We start from the raw sequence: 22408 nt of genomic DNA, 5'->3' as shown, positions 1-22408 counted from the left end.
GAACCGGGCTCCCCGGTGTCGCACCCAAGCTGCTGAGAAGATAAGTAAGGCCCTCGACCCTGTGAAGCAGCTGCCTCAGACCAGCATGGGATGGCTCTCTCAGAACCTAATGACCACTGTGCTGCCACAAGCTCCTTTTTTTTTTATATTCTTTTTAAATAAAGCTGAAATAATCCAGAAAAAAAAAAAAAAGACAAAAAAGTCCCCTAACTAAACACAAGATAATCAACTTAAGCACACAGCCCAGACTGTAGGTTTGGCACCTCTCCCATCTGCTGGAGACAGAAGAATACTGCCGGACTGTAGGTGGCACCAGCCTATTTATAGGCGGTTTGTTTTGATAACTGCTCTGTCTCCATCTGCTAGAGTGGGGGGCAAAACCCAGGAGTCTGGACTGATCCAGGTACGTACAGGGAAGAGGTTTTGTCTACATATAGACTTTTCATAAAGGCACATTGTTTCCATTAGAGTTAAGCAACACATTCAAAACAGCGATGGTGGTCACAGGTCATGCCGGATGCAGATCCCTTACTGGATAAGGCAGAAGCCTATCAGTTTTAAAACTTTACAATTTGGAACACACGGCGTGCGCACTGCTTCCAAAGTTTTCTAAAGAACCATTTCTGAAGGTAAAGCAGTCCCTTTAACGATGACTTTTCCTGGGACCGTCATACAGGTTCCAAACTCCATCACATGATGTTTACATACATTGCACCAGGAACCTTACAGTGAACTATGAGTATCTAGCACAAGCATAGTGCAGGCAACCGGAGTCTGAATATGCATATTATATAAGTACATTAAAAAAAACCCAAAACTGATTAAGTCAATCTATTTTCCAAGTCCTTTCAGTAAAATATGTTTTGGTTTTTTTTTTTAAGTGTTTCATGATGTATTTTGTAAGTTTATTCATTTTAATTTTCTCATATTGCTGATGTTACTTTTGCACAATGTGTTTTCGGAGAAATGGTGTGTTCTAAATAGGATTACATTGATAAACAAAAACAAATTCAGTATTAAAAGTTAAACATAGCAAAAAAAACCCATCAAAATCAAATATATTTGCTCACTGCCCACAGACAAGAAATTATAAAGGCAGAAGCTGGTAAGATCCACCAATATGAACAGAAAGAAAAATAGATCTACCAGGGAGAACAGTAGCTATTTGTAAATATTCAAATTAGTAACAATTTTCCCCAATCTACAACAAACATTTACCTTTTTAAGCAGATCTCTAGCTTCTTGAGTGAGGTAGGGAGGCAGGTTGAGCTTACACTTAAGAATCTTGTCAATTGTTTTCTTCCGGTTCTCACCAGTAAATGGGGGCTGAAAAACGGTAACATGGTAGTGAAAGGCAGCAGGAGAAAACTAGACTGCAAGTTTGCTCACCGTAGATGGTGTTTTCTGTATATAGCAGGCTGAATTAGCCATTAATTGTGGGTGGCGTCATTCGGCAGCACCGAATGGACTAATCCCTCCAAAATAGTAGAGCTTTGAGCCTTACTGAGAATGTGTGGGAGTTCCCGCATGGGCGTTTCCTCACGAGCCTCCTCAGTCTAACGCATAGCTAAATCTAGCTAGGTAATTCACTTTCCACGGAGGCAGGTGGGTTATCAACCACTTCCAGTCAGACCCCAGGGGAGTGAGTGCCAACAGCCTAAGACTACACAACAGTTCAAGCATGTCACTGGGCCTGGTTTTTCATCCCTCTGAACTCCATTCAAGTGAGGGACAAGATCCAAATCTTCTTGGAGGCATGGCATCAGATAGTCAAGGACCTCTAGGTCCTCCAAACTGTGGAGAATGAATGCTGTTTGTGTTTCTCCTGGCTACTATTCCCGCCACACTGCTTGAATCTTGACTGCATCAGTTTCACTTGACATAACTTTGCCGGGAAATGCAAATCACTTTTTCACCAAAGAATGACAGAACCAGTCCCTGCATTCCATCATGGACAGGGTTTCTACTCCCAATATTTCCTCATCCCCAAGAAATCAGGAGGATTGAGGCCTATTCTGATTCTGAGACCCTTGGACAAACATCTACTTCGAGAGGACTTCAAAATGATTTCCCTCAGCATGATTCTCCCTTTCATCCAAAAGCATGAATGGATGTGCGCTCTCAATCTAATGGGTTCATCCATCCTTCTGACTGGAGCTATCTTCGCTTTAAAGTGGATTCTCTCCAGCTTGCCTTATTGGCAGCTCCGAGAATCTTTACCAAATGTCTTGCAGTGGTAGCTGCACATCTGTGTTGCCAGTAGATTCAAGATTTCCCATACCTGGATGACTGGCTAATGACAGTGAGCTCTCAAGAATGTGTTGCTTTCCCTACACAAAATGGTCCATCTTTTATGAAATTTGGACTTTCTGGTCAATTTTGAGAAGTCAAATCTAGTATCTGCTCAGAGAATGAAATCCATTGGATAGATCTGCTGCAGGAGAGAGCGTTTCTGACAACAGATCAAGCATTCACCATGATATTGCTCATACAGAACCTAATGCGTGGGTAATGCAGCTCAATAATTTTGGTTCAGGCTCGGTGCATCGAATGCTTCGATGGAGTGTGGAGGGAGGATATTTTTGCTGATGCATGCACTGAAGCATCAGCTTCAAACAGCCAACCACACTTGTTTTGTGCTGTGAACTGATAGGCCTTTAGAATGGTGGGTTGATGCATCAGAGTGCCTCGATGTGTTGAGAGCCAACTTACCATTTTGCGATGCAGCTTCCAGAGGCAGCAAACGATGTCACGTTTTCCTTCGATGCAGAGCGGATTGTATCCCTCTGCCCTGCAGCTTTGATTTGAGCCAATGGGGGGAGTCTCTGAGGAGCTCCTGCTCAACTCGTGTCCCAGCGAAGCAGCTGATGCTGCATTGCAGGAGGAGGATCTACTGAGGCTTCTGAGAGATTCACGTAGTTCCTCTATGTGTCGAGAGCCTAATGACATCTGTCCACAGGTAGAACAGTTTACTTGGTCATGATCCAGACCCAGGAAATAACATTATGGGAGAGACATCACCTTACCTCAGATGGGAGTTCTGAAATGGCTCACTATGGGTTTCTTCTTTGTTGGCCATTTTGAAGAGGCTAAAGTTTTTTTGGGTTTTTTTTGGTAGCACTGAAAAGTTCCATGGTGTTGCAGTGTAGCAAGGCAACTAAAAGGAGGAAAACTGAAGGGAATAATAAAAAAGAATCAGACATTTTAAAGGATTAAAAAAAATATATATCTAGAGAGACTGAGTACACTTCCATGCTGTTCTTGGACAAAAATGACTGAGGCAGCTCTTGAGGCAACAACTGCATGGGAACTCTCACACATACTCAGTTGAACTCAAAACTCTACTAGCAAGGAAAGATGAGTCCATTTGGTGCCGCAGGTTGACATCACCCACATGCAATAGCCAATTTAGCCCTGCTTATCCACAAAAAAAGGAATATATATATTAGTCAAATATTACAAAATGCATTGTTTTCAGAGCCTGAAAAGCACAGTCACATAAAATAATCTCCTCAAATCTGTCAACGTTGCAATTCCTTTACTATCAGTTATTGCTTTGGACAGCTCATGAAACAGACCTATAAGTTTCAGACTTTTTTTCTTTTAATTTATTCAACAGTTTCCTCTTTCTGCTCCTTTGGGCTTCCAGCTCAGTCTGAACCATGAGGAGTCTTCATTTGCAGCTGTCTGGGGTTTTGCTCCATTTCTTTCCCCTCCCCATGGCTCCTTCTGGAACTCTGTGCTCATGCACTCTGAGCCCGACCCCCATTGTGAAATGGCAGACTCCCCTCCCCACCAGGAGCTGTGAACGCCATCTCTGCAGCTTCTCCCAGCCCCAGAAATCAAATCCAAGTCTCACACAACTCTGCTACTGTGTCAGCAGAATGGCCCAGACATTTCCAACTTTATTTTTGGAGATGATTTTTTTTTTATTGTGATCACCACACAACAAGAAAAAAAAAATCATTATCATCATCTCCAGGAGCTGAGAAGGGAATTAGAATCACCGATTCCTATGTGTGAATGCTGAGCACGAGTAATAGAATCAGAGGAATATGATGGCAGAAAGACCATATGGCCCATCTAGTCTACCCACCCATCCAATTTATCTACCTTACAATTCCTATCACTCCCTCACAGGTCTCCCTTGCTTTCTTGAATTCAGATACTGTTTTTGCCATTCCATATATATCCACTACCCTCTCTGTAAAGAAATAATTCCTTAGATTACTCCTGAGTCTATCTCCTTTCTCCCTCATCCTATAAGCCCTTGTTCTAGATCCTCCTTTCCATTGAAAAAGGTTCACCTCCTAAGCATGGAAACCTTTGAGATATTTGAATGTCTCTATCATATCTCCCCTATCTCTCCAAGATGTACATGTTTAGATTAAGTCTATCCCCATATGCTTTAGAAAAAGACCACTGACCATTTTAGTAGCCACCCTCTGGACCGACTCCATCCTGTTTATATCCTTTTGAAGGTGCGGTCGCCAGAATTGTACAAAGTATTCTAAGTGAGGACAGGGGCAATATCACCTCCCTTTTTCTGTGACCATTCCTCTTCCCTATGCAGCCAAGCATCTTTCTGGCTTTTGCTGTTGCTTTATCTACCTGTTTGGCCACCATCAGATACAATCAAACCCAGATCCTGCTCCTCTTTTGTGCTTAGAAGAATTTCACCTCCAATACTGCACCTCTCCCTTGCAGTACGGCATCCCAGATGTTATCACTCTGCGCCTTTCAGCAGTAAATCTTACACCATTCCTTGAGCTTTGCTAGATCCATCCTCATGTTTTACACTTTCCTGCTTGTCTTTTGGTATCATCAGAAAAAAAAAAAGACAAACCTTTCCCAATGATCCTTCCACTACGCAAAAACACTGTTTTCAAATAAATAAGGACCAATGTAATCAAGTTTTCAATGGGAACCTATAAACTCCCCGAAAATTTGAAAACAATCTATTCATTCAGTCTTCTATTTTAAATTTATTTTAGGAAAAATGCTAGCTTGTCAATGTATTTTATGTAATAATTGTTGATGTACTTTGCATTTTGATTGTTATTTTTTTTAATGCTCTTATGTGTATTTGGTTATTGCATATTTGAAGTTTGCATTTTATGTTTTAAATTTGGATCCCATCTTGATACTTTGTGGAAAATGAATGAATGAATGAATGAATGAATGAAAGTTCCAGCCAGGCTTGCAGTTAACAGTCTGGAATGAAATGCCTGTTGCAGTTCTGCTGTATTATTTGATGCAACTATACTTATTTACTCCCCATTTCTAATCAATAATTGTTATTAGAGAAAAGCTGAAGGAGGAAAGGAATGATCTTGCCTGATCATTTTCGCTCCTGTAGTACCACAGATCAGTCCAGACAAGTAGGTTTATGCATCCCTACCAGCAGATGGAGGCAGAGAACAAACCTTTGAGGCACTGCTACTTAACCGAGAGTGCCACCTGCAGTCCTCAGTATTGCCCTGTACCTAAGCCAAGATATTTAGATTAAAGCATCATAAACTAAAGGTGAGCCAAGAAAATCAGTTGGGTTCCCCTGGAACCAGGACCCTTGACATAAGAAGCAATGAACAAAATAAACTTATGTACACAAACCAGCAACTCTGCAGATATTTACAGACTGTCTCAATAACTTCCAGAAGCGAGGGAATCTTTCGATTAAAGGGGATAGGTCTCTGGACAGATCTGTGGTACTACAGGCACAAACATTATCAGGTAAGAACAAATTTTCTTTTCCAGTACGTATCCCAGATCAGTCCAGACAAGTGGGATGTACCCAAGCTCCCCTACACTGGGCGGGAAGTCGAAAGACCCACACGCAATACACTTTCCCCAAATGTCGCCTCGTCAGGCACCTGCGCATCCAGGTGGTAATGTTTCGTGAAAGTGTGAAGAGAAGACCATGTCGCAGCACGACAGATCTCCTGTGGAGATAAAAATTGGCACTTCGCTTTAGTAGAATGTGCTCGCAACCCCTCTGGAACTAGACGACCCTTACATATATAAGCTGAACTTATAGCTTCTTTCAGCCATCTACCAATAGTGCCCTTGGAAGCTTTGTCTCCTTCCTTGGCACCACTAAAAAAGGACAAACAAATGATCAGATCGCCGAAAAGAGTTTGTCATTTTAAGATATCGCAAGAGCACCAGTCGCACATCCAAACAGTGCAATTCCTTTGCCAATGGCTCTGAAGAGGACAAATTCGGAAAGGCCGGAAGCTCAACCAACTGGTTAAGATAGAAAGATGACACCACCTTAGGTAAAAAGGAAGGAACTGTCTGCAACAATACCCCATCGTCCGAAATCCTCAAAAAGGGGTCTTTACAAGACAACGCCTGAAGCTCCGAAATTCTTCTGGCAGAACTAATAGCCACCAAGAAAACAGCCTTCAAAGTCAGATCCTTCACAGATGCCCTTCTAACCGGCTCGAATGGGGGACCACACAGAATCCTGAGGACCAGGTTAAGATTCCAGGGTGGACACACCTTCCGGACTGGAGGACACAAATGCTTCGCCCCTCTTAAGAAACGAACCACATCAGGATGGGCAGCTAACAGCCTGCCCTGTACCTTGCCTAAAAGAGACCCTAAGGCTGCCAACTGTACCCGAAAGTAATTATATGCCAAGCCCTTTTCAAGGCCGCTCTGCAGAAAGGATAACACCTGTGGAATCTCCACTCTGAAGGTCTGAAACCCATTCTGCAGACACCACTGTTCAAACACTCTCCAAACACGTATATAAGCCAAAGACATAGAGGATCTATGGGCTTCCAATAAGGTAGTAATCACAGAGTCCAAGTTCCCTTTCATGCGAAGCCGCCTCCTTTCAAAAGCCAAGCTGCTGGACAAAAGTAGTCTGCTCGGTCTGAAAATATGGGTCCGTGCCACAGCAATCCTGGCAAATGTGCTAGTTGAAGGGGTCCATCTACTGCCACATAAACTAGATCCACAAACTATGGCCTGTGCGGCCACTCAAGTGCCACTAGAATCACTCTGCCCGGACGTAGCTTGACGAAGCGCAACACTCTCCCTATGAGACACCACGGGGAAAACACGTACGGCAACAGACCTGACGGCCAAGGCTGTCCTAGAGCGTCTATGCCCTCGGAACCAACCTCTCTTTGGCGACTGAAGAACTGGGCCACCTTCGCATTCCCTGGAACTGCCATGAAGTCCAGATCCGGCGTACCCCACCTGTTCTGGATCAGGGCAAAGGCTTCCGCCGACAATTCCCACTCCCCGGGATCCAGCTGCTGTCTGCTGAGATAGTCCGCTTGCACGTTGTCCACGCCTGCCATGGGCGACACTGCAATTCTTGCTAGGTTTTGTTCCACCCAAACAAACAGATCTTGCGCTTCCTGCACCAGCAGACGACTTCTCATTCTGCCTTGATGATTGATGTGGCACTATCTGAAAACACCTGAAGCAACTTGCTCTGAATGAACGGCAGAAAGACAAGCAGGGCTTTCCAAACTGCCCTGGTCTCCAATCGATTGATGGACCAGGAAGCTTTCTCTGGTGACCACTGCCCCTGAGCCGACCTTTGAGGCTGGCATCCATGGTCGTCACCACCCAGTCGAGGACCTCCAGGTCCATTCCTCTCTCCAACTTGCTCCAGGACAGCCACCACGACAGATGGGATCTGGCATCCCCTTGAAGAGGCAATGGAAACTGGAATTCCTCCGAAACTGGACTTCAGAGGGATAATAAGGCCCTCTGCAGAGGCCGCATATGAGCAAAGGCCCAAGGAACTAACTCCCGTGTAGAAGCCATAGAACCCAGGACCTGCAAATAGTCCCACACTCTGGGAACTGTCAACCTCAGAAGATGACAAACCTGACCCTGCAACTTGGCCACTCTCTCCGCAGTCAGGAACATTTAACAGAGTATCGAACTGAGCCCCCAAATACTCCAACTGGGACGGCTCCAAATGGCTCTTTGCCAGATTCGTCACCCAGCCCAAAGAGTCTAGGAGCTGTTTGACCTGGCGTAATGAACAACCGCACTCTGCCTCTGATTTTGCCCTGATGAGCCAATTGTCCAGGTATGGATGCACCAGAATCCCTTCCCTCTTGAGAGCAGTTGTGACCACCACCATTACTTTGGTGAATGTATGCGGCACGATCGTCAATCTGAAGGGAAGGGTTTGAAACTGAAAATGTTCTCCGAGAACCATGAATCTCAGAAATCTCTGGTGATTCTTCCTGATGGGAATATGGAGATAGGCCTCCGTCAAATCCAAGCAGGCCAGAAATTCCCCTTTGCGTACTGCCACTATTATTGTTCACAAGGTTTCCATTCGAAAATGGGGCACTCAGAGAGCAACATTGACCTTCTGCAGATCGAGAATGGGCCAAAATGTCTCTCTTTCTTGGGAACCACGAAATACACTGAATACCTATCTTGGTCCCTCTCCTGCAGGGGAACCGGAACAATGGCCTGCAAACGAAGAAGTCATTGCATAGTCTCCTGCATTGCCTCCCATTTGCAATGGGAGACGCAGCGGGAGACTACAAAGGCATCCCTGAGCGGCCAAGAAAATTCTAAGGTGTAACCGTCTCTGATCACCTCCAGTAACCACTGGTCCGACATGACCTTGGTCCCCTCATCGTAAAAAAAGGGACAGCCTCCCTCTAATTGCCTCCAGGAAGGAGTGGACCAGCTCACCTTCATTGGCTGAGCTGGTTTCCTCCTCCTCCCTGGGAAGCACAGTCCCGAGGAGATCTATGCTGTGTCCGAAAGGACGACTGCCTGCTTGCTCCCTGCTTTTGTGTTGCATACCCCGAAGGCCTACTATACCGAAATCTTCTTGCATCTTGAAAGTGAGAACGCAGTGGAAAAGACTTCTTAATGGCCTTCTTGTCCTCGGGCAACTTATTGCCCTTCGACTTTCCCAAATATTTCATGAGTTGCTCCAAATCCTCTCTGAACAGCAATTTGCCCTTGAACGGGAGATTAGACAGCTGGGCCTTTGACCACACATCCACTGACCAATTTCATAACCACAACAGTCTCCGCACTGCCACTGCCGAGACCATATTTCTGGCAGATTTCCGGATCAAGTCATAGAGAGTATCCGCTACATAGGCCACACTGGCCTTCAAACGGGCAGCCTGGGCGGACTCCACCGCCGCTCCTGCCACCAGCTCGTGTGCGTTCTGCACCCAGCACAAGCAGGATCTCTGTATCAAACGTCCGCAGACCGCCGTCCGAAGACTCAAGGCTAAAACCTCAAACAGCCGCTGCAACAAAATTTCCAGTTTACGGTCCTGAACATTCTTCAGAGCGGCAGACCCTGCAACTGGGATGGTCGTCTTCTTGGTCACTGTGGAAACCTCCGCATCCATCTTGGGAATTTTCTAGGTGTTCAGGGTCTGCTCCGGCAAGGGATACAGCTTGGCCATAGCTCTGGCCACCTTCAGGCCTGCCTTGGAAGACTCCCATTCCACCAACTTCTTCACCATTTTAGGAAAAGGAAAGGCCTTAGGAGGTCCACGCAGCCTCTCTAGGACCGGGTTCACTCCCTCATCATCTGAAGCCTCCTGTGTCACCTTGATCCCCAACACCTCCAAGATCTGAGGAATCAGGGGACCCAGCTCTTCCCTGCGGAACAAACCACATGAGGGTCATCATCCTCCACCTACTGGGGCATCGGCCATGTCCAGCAAGTGATCCTCCACACCAGTGACTGAATCCAAAACCGGGTCCATGGGATCATCCGGCCCCCGATCAAGCCTGTCCAAGTCCTCAGTCATGTCCTCACCGTCTGCCATGAACCGCCCCAGGCGAATAAGGCACAATAGCCCCCTCAAGGTCTCTTTCCTTCCCTCCCTCCCCCCCCCCCACGAGGTTTCTTAGCCACTGGGGGCTGTTTGGGGAGTGGGTGCCTGGAGCCTGCTTCCTTCTTGGCCAGATAGGCCTTATGAAGAAGCAGGACAAAATCCACAGAAAAGGGCTCCGAATCCGGAGTGGACCTCCCTTGAATCTCGTCCCCCAGTACCTCCATCCTTTCCCTGCACCCAGCAGTAGGTAAATGGACAGAAGAAAGCAGGGGAGGGGAATCCCGAGGCCCTGGAAAGGTTTTCCTGCTCCTGCCATGTGCTTTCAACATGGCTGCTGGAGGAGCTGCTGGCTCCTCCAGCCTCCCTGGGGCCTGCAAAACCAGGCCAGCCGACCTTGTGCATTGATTTCCCCCCCAGAGGTCCTGTGGATGTTCCTGCCTCCCCCGAGGCGCAGTCTGTACAAAACGTGGTTGCAGAGATTAAAACTCCTTGCGTACCGCAGCAACTTTTCCCACGCTGAGCCGGCATCGGGCCAAAATGTGGTCGGACTAAAAATAGCCCCTGCCGCGAAAAACAACCAGTCAGTGGCACAATCAAGCCACCGGCCCACCGATTGGAAGATTTTAGCCCTCACTCACTGGCCCTGCCTCCTGGCAGAAAAGGCCTCTCAACACAGCTCCAACTCTGCCGGCGATCCTGCTATAATTGAACTTTTTTTTTCTCTTTCTTAAAGGCACAAGCCACAGAAAGAACAGCAAAAGGGAAAAGGATACTTCCCTAACTTCTGGACGCCAGGGAGATCAGGTGTTGGAGATGAGGACTCAGAAGGGGTGATGGAACCAGGAACCCCTGGCTTTCAAACCCCTCTGACCACCACATTCTGAGCTAGCTCAGGGATTACCAACCCCCCACTCGCCCAGCTCGACCCAAGGGATGGCCCACAAAGGAACCTAACACCTTGGGGAACCTTCCAGGAATCTTCTGTGTTTCAAAACCTTTTAAAAAATAAAAACTTCAGACTGCAGGTTTAGCACCTCTACCATCTGCTGGAGACAGAGAAATACTGAGGGATTGCAGGTGGCGCACTCAGTTATGTTTTGTTCTCTGCCTCCATCTGCTGGTAGGGATGCATAAACCCACTTTATTTATTTTAAAAATTTATATACTACTTATCAAAATTTCTATGTGGTTTAACATAAACACAAGACCTTGTCTGGACTGATCTGGGGTACGCACAGGAAAAGGCCTGTGGCTTCTGCGAGTGAGGATAGTGACGTTGATGATCAGAACCTGGAGTGCAGGTTGTGTGGCATGGATGTAGTGCCACATGCATAGAGCGCCTACAGGACTTAATGCACACTGTGAAACTAAATTCATGTCAACTCAGGTCATGCCATGTCATCGCCTGCCTCCAACAGCAGCACATTCAGTTTCCTCACAAGCCAACCCCCAGCTTTTGGGGTTTTAAAATATATAAATAAAACTTCTTTAGGTGACTAGGAAATATGCAGAATACTCAAAAATAAATAAATAAATAAATAAAATGAGTTATTTGGTCAACCCTGGGAAATAAGATCCATGAAATGTGTAATAGTGCACCTACTGCTCCAGTCAGCATGTCATACATGAGTGCCCCCAGACTCCACCAGTCCACAGCACGGTTGTGCCCACTTCTCATCAAGATTTCAGGGGCCCTGTAGTGAGAACAAGGATAGAGAATGAGCATGTTTTTAAAGGCATTTGTCCATATATACAGGTTCCAAGAACAAAAAAACCCAACATCAAAGTCGCCCATTTCAACCACAAAGCACTATTGTCTATCAAAAGATCAATGTGATACCTCCCGAGAAAGTTAGAAACATGCTTTAGGTAGCTCACATGTATTCGATCGTCCCACAGAACGTGTGCGTGACTGTCCCATCATGAATAGATTCTTTACACAGTCCAAAATCAGTCAGCTTCACATGGCCTGAAAAGAAAGGTGAACAGATCACTAGTGCTGAACAATGCAGGACTCTGAAGTTATACGATTATAGAAATGGAAGGAAGAAATTGTAAAAAGGTTGGTTATAGATCCCTTTTTCTCCCTGCAACCTCCAGTCCCAGACTGCGTGGTGCCATCTCCTGATGTCATCAGTACTGGCATCCGGGTAAACAGCTGCCCAGTTCCAGGGGTGAACAGCCATCCCAGTTCCAGAGTTCAGGTTGCTGCCGGTGGCTTACACCCCTTTGTGGGTGGCAATAGAGTAGTGCATTGTGGAGACTAGGGTTTTGTGATGTTTCCAATCATTCCGTGAAAGAGGAAGGATGGAAATTTTGGAGGTATAAGATTGGGTTTAAGATATTGCTTTTGTATTTTTGAATTGTCATATTAACTGCATTTTGTAATTTATTATCAATGTACTTTTTATAATGCTGTTTTTATTTGCTTTATATTTTGTGTTTTATTATTTATTGCATTGTTGTAAGTTGCTTTGGGTCCTTTGGAGATAGGCAGTGAATAAATTCAAGAATGAAATAGATAGAAGAACATTTACACCAATCTAAAATACACTATATCAAAGCTATACTAGACAGATGTTTATCTAATCTACTTTCAACCTCCAGTAATGGAGACTCCACTACCTCCCTAGCTAACTTCTTCCAGTGATTAACTATGCTTAAGGTTAGAATGCCCAACATAAATGTTCCTTGCTACAATTAAAATCCATTACCTCTTGTCATATCCCCAGTGGAAATGAAGACCAATCATTCATCATCCTCTTTATAACCTCACCTTTCTGTATTTAAAATACTACAGTTATTCACCCTCAGTTTTCTCTTCCACAGATTATATCTTGAATGGGACTAAGACAGTATCTTTGCCTCGGTGAAACCATCTACATCTTAACTCTTCAAGTCTAATTCTTTATAATAAGCCTTCTTGAGCTTATTAATGTTCACAAGTGAATCACATTTTGAAATACACTAGCACCCATCTGCTTGTAAGGAACTGTAATCTTTCAACAGTCCTAATGTAATGTTAGAGAGGTCAAGAGTTCATGAGAGTTCATAATTAACCAAAAAGAACATAAAAAGTGCCAAGGCTGGGTCAAACCAAGGTCCATCGAGCCCAACATCCTGTCTCCAACAGCGGCCAGTCCAGGTCCAAGTACCCATTAGATCCCTAATACTTGATCTGTTTCTTGCATCTCACTTCCAGTGATAAGCGCTGGCTTTCCCAAGGCTATCTGGCTAATGGAGAAATTACTTACTTGATAATTTTGTTTTCCTTAGTGTAGACAGATGGACTCAGGACCAATTGGATGTACACTACCTACTCCAGATCAGGGTGGGAGGCTGCCCTCGGTCCGGTTAATACCGCCCTCACAAAGGCTGCGTCCTCTCAGACTTGTAAGTCCAGGCGATAGAACCAGGAGAAGTGTACAAGGAGGACCTCATCGCTGCATGGCAGATATTGACGGGAGATCTTAGTCTAACTTCCACCTATGAAACCACCTGAGCTCTAGTGGAATGAGCTTTAACCTGAGAAGATAGTGGCTTTCCTGCCTCCACACAGGCTCCCATAATCACCTCCTTAATCCAACGAGCTATGGGAGCCCGCGAAGTTGGTTCGCCTCGCTTTCTTCCACCGTGAAGGACAAACAGGCGGTCCATCTTTCAGGCCGGTTCTGAAACTTCCAGATACTGCACCAAAAGTCTACTGACATTCAAATAACGGAGGAGGCGGTATTCCTCTGCATCCTTGTGTTTATATAAGGATGGCAACGAAATGGACTGATTCAAATGAAACTCCGAGACTACCTTGGACAAGAAGGATGGAACGGTACAAAGCTGTAACATTCCTGGAGTCATCCAGAGGAATGATTCCCATTATGACAATGCCTACACTTCAGAGATGAGACGTGCCGAGCATACAACCACCAAGAACACCATTTTCAAGGTTAATAAAATGCAAGGTTAATAAAATGCAAAGAAAGACTGCGTAGTGGCTGAAAGGAGGGCCCTGCCAAAAATTTAAATACTAGATTAAGATTCCACAAGGGAACCGGCCACCATAGAGGTGGCCGAAAGTGCTTTACCCCTTTCAGAAAACGGGCCACGTCCAGGTGAGTCGATGGGGGGGGGTTCTATTCACCTCGTCCCTGAAACAGAAGAGAGCCGCTACCTGCGCCTTCAAGGAGGTAAGGGCCAAACCTTTATTCAAGCCTTCCTGCAAAAATTCCAGAGTAAGTGGGATTTTGACCGCCCGAGGTGGGATGCCACGTTCCTCACACCAGGCCTCAAATACTCTCCAGACCCGCACATATGCTAGGAACATAGAGAACTTCTGAGTGTTGCGTAAGGTGGCAATTACCGCACCGAATATCCTCGCTTCATCAGGCGATACGTCAAGGGCCAGACCTTAAGACAGAATAGAGTTGTATCCTCGTGAAGGACCAGTCCCTACTGTAGCAGGTCCCTGTGCAGTGGGAGGCACAGGGGGTCTCCACAAGGAGTCTCAGCATGTCCGCATATCACGGATGCCTGGGCCAATCTGGAGCTACTAGTAGAACTAATCTCCTGTGGTGTTTGATTCTGCAAATGACCCTGCTCAGCATGGGCCACGGAGGGAAGGCGTATAGCAACTCTTCTTCCGGAAAGGTCTGAATAAGAGCATTGATCCCCAGGAACCACAGATCTCTTCTCCGACTGAAGGATCAGGAAACCTTTGCATTGTGAGATGCAGCCAGGTCGATGGATGGGAGGCCCCAGGGATGTACTATCAGTTGAAAGGTTTTGACAGACATCACCCGCTCTCCTGGATCCAGACCCTCCCTGCTTAGAAAGTCTGCTCTGATGTTGTCTTTTCCTGTGATGTGGGAGGCTGAGATAATCTGTGGATGTATTTCCGCTCATTTCATAAGGAGGTCTATCTTCTGTGATACTTGCTGGCTCTTGGTTCCACCCTGGCAATCGATGTAGGCTACCGTCATTGTGTTGTCCGACATAACCTGGAGTCTGTGGCTGAACTGTAGACACGCCAATCTGATTGCCTAGGCTTCCAGGCGGCTAATGTTCCAGAGGGCCTCTTCTTCGGTCCGAGTCCCTGGGATGACATTTCCTGACAGTCAGCACACCAGCCCAGGAGACTCACATCTGTCGTGAGGACCAGCCACTTCATTGAAGACAGGGGCAAACACCTGCTCAGATGAGCTTCTGCAGCCACCACTGGAGCCAAGAGCACGCACCCATTGGCAGGTGGAGGCGAATCAAATAGTCTTAAGACTGCGGGTTCCAACGTGACAGCAGTGAGTGCTGAAGTGGTCGCATGTATGCCCTAGACCACAGCATCACTTTCACTGTTGCTGCCAAACTGAGAACTTGGGAGATAGCTGCACACCGTCGGGCGTATCGAGCTCATCAACTGACGTACCTGGTACATCAACTTCCTTATCCACATGATCGGAAGGAAGATGCCCTGCTTTGTGTCAAACCGGACTCCCAGATTTTCCAAGGACTGGGAAGGCTTGAGACTGCTCTTGTCCAGGTTTACTACCCAACCGAGTTCCTGGAGCAAAGTGGTCACCCTGTTGGTCACCCGGAGACTCTCTTCCATGGATCTGGCCAGGGTCAACCAGTCATCGAAGTATGGGTGTACCAGGATTCCCTCTTTTCTCAATGCTGCCGCTACGACCACCATAATCTTGGAAAATGCTCTGGGAGCGGTGGATAGGGCAAACGGCAGTGCCTGGAACCGATAATGGCGACCCAGTACCGCAAAGCGTAGGAAACTGTTCTAGACAGACTGGAATATGTAGGTAGGCCTTGGATAGGTCCAGGGAGGTTAAGAACTCTCCCGATTGTATGGCCATTATCACAAGCGTAATGTTTCCATGAGGACATGATTCACTCGTAGATGTCGGTTGACACTCTTAGGTCCATGAGATGAAAGGAACCTTCCTGGGAAGCAGGTACTGAGATTATAGCCCTCATCCTGAGGAATGTTAGAAAAGTAAATCTCCACTGCCTGCTTCTTGTGCTGAGAGTGGTAAGGAGACATCATGAATACGTCCCAAGGAATGCTCCCATTTGTCCGAAGTGATCTTGACCCAATGCTGGTAGAAGAGGGATAGTAGACCGCCTATCTCCTCGTTCCAAGGGTGGGTCAGCAAAATTTCACTGGGGGGGTTTGGGATGAACCTGAACCCGAGCCTGCCCCTCTCTCAGGCTGTCGACTACGAAAGGACTGAGACCTCCCAAAGGGCCGAGACCTCTGAAATGTCGAGTTTCTGTAAGGGCAAAAATGTTGAGAGCCCCTGGATCGGCCCCTCATAGGCGAGGGGCCTTGTAACTGCTTCCTCTTATCTTCCGGTAGCCAGGGGACTGGAAATTCGCCCATTTACTGGCTAGTTTTTCCAATTCACTTTGTTAAGATCTGCCTTAGAGGTTGCACCTGCTGACCAATTCCGCCACCACTAAGGCCAAGCCTCTGGCCAAAGTACAGACTAGATCTGAGCCCGCATCCGCTAAAAAGGTGGCGGTGGGTTCCATAATCGCTTTGGAATTCACTCTGCGTCATCCACCGCCTGAGAGAGGAGTAGGCACGAATGAGCTACCAGAGCACAAAAAGAAGCGATCTGCAAGGTCATTGCTACTGCGTCAAATGCTTGTTTAAGGATGGACTTCATCCGTCTCTCGTGTACATCCTTTACGGCCGCTCCACCCTCCACTGGGATAGTTGTTCGCTTAGAGACAGCACAGACCAGCGCATCCACTTTAGGGAGACGTAAACGCTCTCTCGCTGCCGGATCCAATGGGTATAGAGCTTCTAACACTCGTCCCCCTTTAAAACTTGCTTCCGGGGCATCCCATTCCAGGTCAATCAACTCCTAGATGGCTTCCAGTACTGGAAAGTAGCAAGAGGCTTTTTGTAGAGAGATGAAAATGGGATTCTTCTTTGGTTTTGTCATAGAATTGGTCCCAGGGACTCCCAGCTTCTTTAGGGTCTGGGAAACCAAGGCCAATAATTTGCCTCTATGAAAAAAATGCAACATGGTAAGGTAAGGCATGCCTCGAGGTCTGCTGATAGGACTGGGAGAGGGAGGGCTTACCGGCTGAGGTTCCACCCGGACAGGGGCAAGCAAGGTAGTAAACTGCGTAAGTACGAAGTCTTGTAGACCCTGGAAAAATTCCATCCAAGATAAGGCAGCCGGGTCCATGCCTAGCACAGGAGGTACTGAGTTGCTCTCTCCCATGGATGACCCAGTCCCAGGTGTAATCAGATCTGGGGTTCTTCCAGTTAAGGCTGTGGCTAACCCATCCTCTGAATGGGATAAGCTGGGCTTAGCAAAGTCTGGAGAGGCCAGCTCTCCTTGGGCTTCCTCTCAGTGCTGACATAAGTTAGAATCCAGGTCAGACTGTGAAGCTCTAATGACAAGAAGCGCAGAGAGAAAGGCGCTTATGTTTCTTGGCTGCTGGTGCCATTGGCGGTGGTAACTGTGTGTTCTATCGGCTCGTGCTTAAAAAATTTTTATGCACACATATTTTGAGCACTGGGGCGAGGCGCGATGCACAGCCCATGCACCCAGCTGTTCCTGGTTCTGCACTCAGAAGTTGTGTGTGTATGTACGCCCATGGTGCATGCACACAGCAGACCCACTGTGCGTACCGACGTACTATGGAGGGCAATATGGTACACACAAAGATACATGCAAAATGGCACTGCCGTGGCCTACCATGCAGTGTGTAGCCCACCTGGGGCCGCTCAACCTGCTTGAAAACCCAATGCCCCTTACTCCAATGGGATCAGGAATGACGTTGGTATGACATGCCGAGCAAGGAGACTGGAGGAAGGCTTACTGAAAACCCTTCCAAACGTCTCCAAATTGGGAGGTAAATCTTTTTTTTTTTTTTTAAACTTACCTGGGCTCAGCGCTTACCAACTGAGTACAGAGACTGCCTCTGGCTGTGGGAGAAGAGGGCTTTGGCCGTCACTGCCTCGCTTGACTTCCTGCACCTGCTGCCTTTCAGCTGCTTAAGCAGCAAAGTCCATGCCTGGAACCGGCTACCAGACCAAGGCACACCTCTGAGGGATCTCGGAAATCACCACAAGAATTCTCAACTGGGGAAGGACCCTTTAGGAATCACCACAGGAGAGCAGGGCTCAATTTTCCTTCAATTTAGGAAGTAGAATTTCTCCTTCCAAAAAGTACAGCAATCCCATAGGGAGAGATAAGTCTATCATCTACTGATAGGCTGAGATCACTGCAGGGGTGTATATAGGGTGACGTCAGCTTTGAAATCTGACTCCGTCTCCATCTGCTGGCAGGGGAGCATAACCCACTGGTCCTGAGTCCATCTGGCTACACGCTAGGAAAGAACTGTTTATGGACTTTTACTTTGGAAACTTCTCCAATCCTTTTTGGAACTCCAGTGTTAGTTGCCTTGACCTTTGGATACAGATTTCATAGCTTGATTGCATGGTGAGCAAAAAACCCCAAAACTTCCTACGATTTGTTTTAAATCTGCCAGTTGCTAGTTTCATGGAGTGTCTGCTAGTCCTAGTGTTGTTCGAAAGGGTAAATAACTGTTCCCTATTTACCCATTTCACCCCACTCATGATTTTATAAATTTCAATCATATCCTCTCTCAGTCTCTTTTCCAAGCTAAAAGAGCCCTAACCTCCATAAAGGAAAATTGGTTTTTACCTGCTAATTTTCGTTCCCGTAGTACCATGGATCAGTCCAGACACCTGGGTTTTGCCTCCCTTCCAGCAGATGGAGGCCAGGCCGAATGGCAGATGGCCAGATGGTGGCAGATGGTGGCCAGGCCGAATGGCAGATGGCCAGATGGTGGCAGATGGTGGCCAGGCTGAATGGCAGGGCGCAAAACTGGAAATGTTGACAGAGAATCATAAACCTGAGAAACTTCCGATGGTCTCTGCGTATCCCGATATGCAAGTAGTGCTCTGTTAGATCTAGAGAAGCCATGAACTCTCCCTTTCGCACTGCTGTGATCACGGAATGAACAGTCTTCATTCAAAAACGGGGCGTCTTCAGGGCTCTATTGACCTTTTTCAGATCCAGGAATGGTTGGAATGTTCCCGCCTTATTCGGTATGACAAAGTAAACAGAGTACCTTCCTTGTCCAGGCTCCTCGCGGGGAACAGGATCAATAGCCCCTAGCTCCTGAAGCCTTTGGAGGGTCTGCTGTACTACTTGCTTCTTTACAGGGGAGCCGCAGGGAGACACCAGGGACAGGTTTCTTAGCGGACAAGCAAACTCTAAAGCACAACTGTGGCTCTATCATACTTAGAACCCACTGGTCCAATGTGATTTTGGCCCACTCCTGGTAAAAGAAGAGACACAATTGGCCCCCGATAAGCGGAACCGAGGAGTGGGCTAGCAGCATCTCATTTTGTGGACTTAACGCCACCGGAACCTTGAGAGGGTCCTTCACAGTTTGGTCTTCGACCACAAAAGAATTGAGACCAAGACCGTGTTCTTCCCGAGGTCTGTTGGTGAGCTGCGCCCGAAACCCTGCTCTGATGAAAGCATCATTGGCTACGGAAACGAGAACAAGCCAGGAAATCTTTTTGAGCTTGTGGCTTGTCCTCTGGGAGCTTATGCACCTTGCTATCCCCCAGTTGTTTTATCAACTACTCCATGTCCTCCCCAAAAAGGAACTTCCCCTTAAAGGTAAGTGCCCCGAGCTGGGCCATTGAGGACACATCCATGGCCCAATGTGGAGCCACAAAAGTTTCCTAGCCGAAACCGCTGAGGCCATAGTCCTGGAGGAAGTGCAAACAAGGTCATAAAGGGCATCAGCGCCAAAAGACATGGCCGCCTCTAACCTTTCTGCCTGCTGTGCCTCAGGGAGCGAGAGGTCTTTGGCGCTTTGCAACTGCTGCACCCATCGTAAGCTCAACTGCAGCATATAAACATAGCAGACTGCCGCTCATATGCTGAGACCTCAAAAATCCGTTTGAGGTGCACCTTCAGTTTGCGATCCTGAAGATCTTTCAAAGCTACCACCCAGCAACTGGGATGGTAGTCTGCTTCGTGACCGCGGAGACCGATGCGTCCAATTAGGAACCTTCAACAGCTCTAACATATCTTCCTGCCAACCGTGAGGCCTGCCTCTGGAGCATCCCATTCCCGGAGCATGAGATGCTTCATCATCTCATGAAGGGGAAAGGTTGTAGTGAGAATGCGCAAGCCCACCAGAACCGGATCCACTGTGTCCGAGCTCGTATCTGTTCAGTTCGGAGTTAACAGTCTGCTTGGAGTTAGCAATCTGTTCATGATCTGATGCCTGACGGGAGGAGCAATCAGATAGTTGAGGGTGGATCCTTGGACCAGTGGCAGATGACCACGCCCCCGGGGAATGATCCAGAGAGGGACCACCGGTCAGGCGCAGAGTTAGGAGACAAACACACACTAGTTCTTTATTAGACAGTATACTGAACCAACAGAGTTGGCAGTAGTGAGCTGGCAAGCCCGTCTGGGCTGAAGTCCCTCAGATACTGGAACAGCGATCCCTGGAGGCTGAGCTGAAGAGAGCCTGAGATATAGTGAGTAGGCAGGTTATGCAGATGTAACACTCACACAATGTCCCAATGAAGCCCAAGAGCTGGAAAGTATAGGGCCTCGAGGAGTGAGTACCTGGTTCCAGGGAAAGCTCAGAGAGAACGATGGTAACTCACTGATGTAGCTGAGATAGTTGGTAGTGAAGACTTCCAGGCAGAAGAGTATACGAAGTAAGTCTGGGATGAGGGCCCTCGAGGAGCAAGTACCGGTTCCAGACTGTCACCTGAAAAACAAGGAGAGAGCGAGGCCCCCGAGGAGCAGGTACCTCTGGTAAGTCCGAGGAGGCAGAATAGCTTAGGTAGCGAAACCCTTGCTAACTCGATTTGTTAGCAAATACTGAAACCTTAAATATCCGTCGTGGGTGACGTCATCTTCGGGGGGATGCCCCCGAGGTTCACCCCAATGCTGGTACTTCAATTGGGGCCATGCCGCACGCGCGCCCCTAGGCTTCCAGGAAACATGGTGGTTGCAGCGTCGAGCTGGTCCGGGAATGCCCGAGGACAAGTGGCAGGAGAACACTGTGGTAGCCAATCTTCCAGCGGATGGAGAGGGAGGCGCCAGAGAGGTAAGGAGGGCGGAGAGAGGGCGTCGGGCACCGACGGACACAACAGTATCTGCCATCGTGGGTGCAATGCCCAACTCTGCTAGGACATGGGGTATTAAAGGAGCCAACTCATCGTGCTGAAACAAGCGCACCACCTTAGGGTCATCCCCATCCAGAGGAACCCCAGGGCCCCAGTCATTTCCTACATCGGGATTCCCTGGGGGGGGGAAGAGGAGAAAGCATGCAACTACCATTGTCAGGGTCCAAGTCCTCTGAGGGGCCCCGGAGGGCCCCTCAGAGGTCATGAACAGCAGGGGAGGTCTCCAGCTTCCTGGGTAGCTTTTTAGGTGGGTCCACCAACATCCTAATCCTTGGGACCCCTCTTTTTCAGGAATTGTTGGCCAAAAAAGCCCGATGCATTAAAAAGGACAAACTCTGGGGAGAACCCGGATGACCCCACAGCATCCCTAATGGCTGGGTCTTGCTCATCCTCAGAGAGCTCCCCTGAGGCCCCCCCGGGCCCTATCGGGACTTAAATTGGCGGGAAATCCCCTCCCCCTGCTGATGCCTCCTCAGCCGTGTGAAAAGCTCCCAAAATGGCCGCTGTTCCTGAGCTGAGGGGGAATGGATCAGCATGAGTCTCTCTCACAGCCTGCACCTGCCTGGCGCTGAGCTGCTTATCTGGAGCAGTCATGGCGATGCCGGAAGGTCCTTCCCCTCTGGGGAGACAGCCAAGGCAGAGTCCCACTGCAGCGCAGCTCGGGAGCCGCTCACACGAGGCATAAATGGAACGCGGCAAGGCCCGCTGAGAGAGCCAAATAAAAAAACGGAGGCCGAATGCGCCACCCAAAGTGCAATCCCTCGCACCAATGTCAGGCTTACCAGTCTATAGTTACCGGATCATCCCTGGAGGTCTTTTGAAAAATTGGTGCCACATTGGCCATCCTCCAGCCTTCTGGTACTGTGGCTGTTTTAACTGATAGGTGTCAAATCACCAGAAGTAAGTCTGCAATTTCATTTTTGAGTTCCTTCAGAACTTTGGGATGAATACCATTTGGTCATGGTGATTTCTTATTCTTTAGTCTGTTAATCTGATTTATTACATCCTCCACTTTCACAGTGATTCCATCTAGACACCTAGTCATCAGCATAAAAAAATGTTTCCAGTATGAGTATGACCCAGACATCCTCCTCAGTGAAGAGTAAGACTTCATTTAGTTTTTCTACTATTTCCTAGTCTTCCCTGACCACTCTTCTACCCTTTGGTCATCTAGCGGTCTAATTGACTATCTTACAGGCTTTTTTCTTCAATGTACTTGAAAAAGGATTTGTTACTTGTTTTTACCTTTATGGCAAGATTCTTTTCAAATTCTCTCTTAGCTTGCTTAATTACTTTTTTTTTTACTTCTAATTTATCAGTGCTTATACTTTTCCTATTTTCCTCACACAAAGGTCTACTTTCCATTTTGGAATGATGCGCTATTCGCTTTAGT

General features: G+C 47.4%; 1 protein-coding gene across 2 annotated transcripts in view; it reads right to left on the bottom strand.

Annotated features, from left to right (window-relative positions):
- The window catches only part of RPS6KB1 (ribosomal protein S6 kinase B1), an 83457-nt gene that overhangs the window by 17680 nt on the left and 43369 nt on the right, over positions 1-22408 (bottom strand). For both annotated transcript variants that reach the window (XM_029611547.1, XM_029611548.1), the window contains exons 8-10: positions 11679-11769; positions 11404-11494; positions 1219-1326 (exon numbers count right to left, since the gene is read on the bottom strand). In XM_029611547.1, the coding sequence (XP_029467407.1) occupies positions 1219-1326; positions 11404-11494; positions 11679-11769 (290 nt within the window). The remainder of the gene's footprint in view (positions 1-1218; positions 1327-11403; positions 11495-11678; positions 11770-22408) is intronic.

This window comes from Rhinatrema bivittatum, chromosome 8 (assembly GCF_901001135.1).
Source record: "Rhinatrema bivittatum chromosome 8, aRhiBiv1.1, whole genome shotgun sequence".
Taxonomy (NCBI): domain Eukaryota; kingdom Metazoa; phylum Chordata; class Amphibia; order Gymnophiona; family Rhinatrematidae; genus Rhinatrema; species Rhinatrema bivittatum.
This window is presented reverse-complemented; position numbering and strand designations above follow the sequence as displayed.